Raw genomic sequence first — 3736 nt, 5'->3', positions numbered from 1 at the left:
CATCAGTGAACAACGGCTCTGTGTAGTTAATGCTGCTCAATGTGAAAGCCCACAGGTGATGGAGATTTACCACTGATTAAAGAACCGGCTTTACTGATAAGATGCGCGTTAAATATCGCATGCGATTTATCGTGCAGCCCTAGTTTTAACTGTGTTGCCACCTTGAGGTTTTCTACCACCTCCAAAAGAGTTTATTAGGTCAGTAAACGCAAGTCCTAATGCATCATTTGTATTATCAACGTGAATGTTATAACGCTAGATTCATGTTCAGCTATGTACAGTGTATCCAAGTGTGTGCAATGTGTTTGTGTACTTGCATACAGAATGTTTCAGGCCTTAGGTTCTGACATGGCTGACTTGGTTTTCTTGTCACCAAACACCACACGCAACACCAGGATATCTCTGGTATGGTGGCTGTTTGCCCAGCCGCCTGGCTCGTATCAGGGACATGGGGTTGGATTTATCTTTTGGCCTGTGTGTGTGTGTGTTTGCCAGAGGAGACATTTCAAGCAAGTGCAGTGCATTTACAGAAGAGAACAGATGCAGACGAGTGTTTTTCACTTGTCGCACTTGCGAATATAGAATCTACATTCTCGCCAGAAACCGTCTATGCAAGAGCACATATGTGAAACAGACGTGAATGTGGGCCAACAAATTGCAATTGCACAGTTCTACAGTACATACTTGCGTTTCTGTAGCAATAGTAAACCCCAGTCCTAAAGGGGGCGATAGAGTTTCCTAAATGTCTGTCTAGCTGTAAAATCACATACGGTCTTAATAGCTACTACATTTGATGAAGAACTTTGCACCTTTAAAAAGCATGTTCTATGTAGTATGATTACGGGTAGTGTGAATGAAATTCGGAAATACTACATCCACCATGTTGTCATTGTCACGTGGCCATCGCTTGTGTCGTTTTACTGCCTTTAAGTAAAGTCCACTCCCGTAAGTAAAGTGTCCATCAAATGCACACTTCAAAATGTACCTTTAGGGTAGCAGCAGTTTGTGTCTGAGGCAGTACCCTCAAAGTGACCTTCTTTACCCCTAAAAGGTTCATTATAATACCTTAATGATACATAGTACAACTCTAAGGTGCTAGAGTGCACCCTTTACGGGTAAAGATTGTACAAAGTTGTCACTTTGAGGGTACTGCCCCAGTGGCAAGCTGTTGTACCCCTGAAGGTCCTTTTTTTTTCTGACCATGTTTATATACTATGAGTTTGGACATACCGCTCTTTTCACATTCTGTTTTTCACCTGCTATATATAAGGGAAGTAGGAATATTCGGAGCAAAGGCTGATGTTATTTTTCAGGAAAGTATCTAAAAAAAATAACTTTTTAACTTGTTCAGCAAAATTCTGTATAAACTTTTGCTCCGGCATGACAGTAGTTGACCTAAAGAGAAAAGTGAGCGAAGATGGCAATTTTCGCTAACGTACACTATAGCGCCCCCTGTGGCGACACCGAGAATGCAACTCCCCTTGAAATCAAGCTTGCATAGAAGTATTCATGTACTTGCCTATAGTATGTTTCAGGCCAGAGAGAGGGTGTCAGAAGAGATCTGTAATTGTGCTGTTCTGGGAGAAGGATTTTGTAATCATAAAGCAGGGATTTAATTTTTAAGAACCCAACACATAACGGTGTGGCAAAGTGGTGTTTGTGTGAGCGAGAGAGCGAGTGTGTTTCTTTCACAGTCATCTCTGTGGTATCCTGTTTCAAGCTTGCCACTCATAATGAAGGGAATCCTTAGTGAAGCATAACTTCTCTGGAAGCAAGCCTTATAAAGCTGTCTGCTTGTTAGCAGTGCAACAGAGAGAGAGAGACACGGAATAGAACAAGCAAGTCACAAACAGATCTCTATGGAGAAAAGTCAGCTGCTCATAGCCTGCGTTTGGAATTTTCTAACACGGGCACTTTGGAATTTGGTGAGCCCAACTTTCTTTCTTTATGCATTTCTTTCTGAATTTCTTTCTTTATGCAGTTCTTTCATTCTGCATTTCCTTCCCCCCCCTTTTCCAGTCAGAAAACAAAAACAGATCTGTTTCAGGCACTGGACAGTAGTGGAGTGGGCGGTTTCATGTTATTTGGTCTAGATATGGCTCCACAGTCTGCCTGTAACTCTCTCACTCTCTCTTCTGTTCTCTTGACAGAGAGCTCATCGCACGGTCAGGATACAAGCGCTGCCGTTCCTGAACAGTTCACTGGTCTGCTTCACGGTTCCTCGCCGGTGGTCGACTGTCGGGAGGAAGCATTCACACTGCCGTCCTCTGGAGTGAAGTCCGGCGAGGCTTCCAGCACTTCGACATCTGCGAGCTCCGCCCCCCTTCCCCATCCCAAATCGACAGTCACCATGGAAACCATTCTCCAGGACACTGACCCCAAAGCTATCTACGCCACGGTCCACAAAGAGCCACGGGGTTCGCCAAAACACAACTCACCGGCGCGCGATTCTCCGGTGACGAGAAGGATGCCTCCGCCGGGTGATCTCAAGCTAGCACGTAGCCTTTCAAAGTCCGACTCCGACCTACTGGTGTCCCCACCCGGTGAGGAAGAGACGGGGTTGGGCAGCCGAAGTGAGTCAGTGTCCAACTGTAGCACCACCAAGAGAAGACTGGAAAAATCACCTTCATTCACTTCAGAATGGGACGAGGTAAGAGCTCCCCCTTGTGGCCTGGATGTACCATCCTTCCTGCATTGTACACAACACACAAATGAATAGGAATAAATCGGAATTTCGAGCACTATAAATTTTGGCTGGAAATTCCATTGATGGCTGAAAGAGAAAATGAGCGGAAAATGCTAAACAATTGAATTGTGTCTTTTGTTATGTATTCTTTAGCACTTTGTTGTTATTTATAAAGATCATAGTTTTAGGAACATCTTTTTTTTTATTTTGGGACAATAGGTTGGTTGATGTTAGTATTGCATTTGAGGAATTTTTAGGTTCACAGCTGTTATTAAAATAATATTCAGTGCTTGAAAAATGATTTCAGCCTAGATTATAAAATATTATTCAATATTCTAGAAGTTGTTTCAGTTTTAGATCACATTTAAAAATATGAAATGAGAAACAAATGACAGTTTTTTTGGGGTGCATCACTTGATGTTAGTATTGCATTTGAGGAATTTTTAGGTTCACAGCTGTTATTAAAATAATATTCAGTGCTTGATTTCAGCCTAGATTATAAAATATTATTCAATATTCTAGAAGTTGTTTCAGTTTTAGATCACATTTAAAAATATGAAATGAGAAACAAATGACAGTTTTTTGGGGTGCATCACTGAAAGTAGATCTTTAATTTAACTACAAGCGATCAAAACCGATGTAATTCACAGAATCTGTTAGTAAAGTCACAGATAATTGTTAGTGGCTGGAGTCCATTGGGAACATTTATGAGATGCAGGGAATGAATGGTAAATGGTGACCTTTCAGTCTGTCATTTCTCATTGTGCAGTGATCATCATGCAAAAACGGCTTCATACAAGCATTCTCTTTTTCAGTTTAAGATCTGATAGTTTTTCTGGAATTTGAAACAGGAGTTCTTTCCATGGACCAGAGAATTGTCCATTTCTGAGGGTGTTAAAGGAACGCTCTGGCTTCAGGACGTCTTTGTTTTTTACATTATTTCCAGTCTTTCAGCATTGTTGTGACAACGTTATGTTATTAACGCCTGTAAACCAGGTAAATTTCACACATTGTCCAAGCATGGACGCTTCCGAGAAAGGGGCTGTTGTA

General features: G+C 41.7%; 1 protein-coding gene across 1 annotated transcript in view; it reads left to right on the top strand.

Moving 5' to 3' along the window:
• LOC107746333 (ankyrin repeat and SAM domain-containing protein 1A-like) overlaps positions 1–2696 on the top strand; it is a gene marked incomplete at its 3' end in the record, with an annotated part of 71311 nt that extends 68615 nt beyond the window's left edge. Inside the window, exon 15 of the mRNA XM_016560486.1 lies at positions 2151–2696. Within this exon, the coding sequence (XP_016415972.1) occupies positions 2151–2696 (546 nt within the window). The remainder of the gene's footprint in view (positions 1–2150) is intronic.
• Positions 2697–3736: the final 1040 nt, after the last annotated feature.

Source organism: Sinocyclocheilus rhinocerous, unplaced genomic scaffold (assembly GCF_001515625.1).
Source record: "Sinocyclocheilus rhinocerous isolate Xijiao unplaced genomic scaffold, SAMN03320098_v1.1 scaffold2393, whole genome shotgun sequence".
Classification (NCBI taxonomy): domain Eukaryota; kingdom Metazoa; phylum Chordata; class Actinopteri; order Cypriniformes; family Cyprinidae; genus Sinocyclocheilus; species Sinocyclocheilus rhinocerous.
Note: the sequence above shows the minus strand (reverse complement) of the source record. Positions and strands in the feature narration are given on the sequence as shown.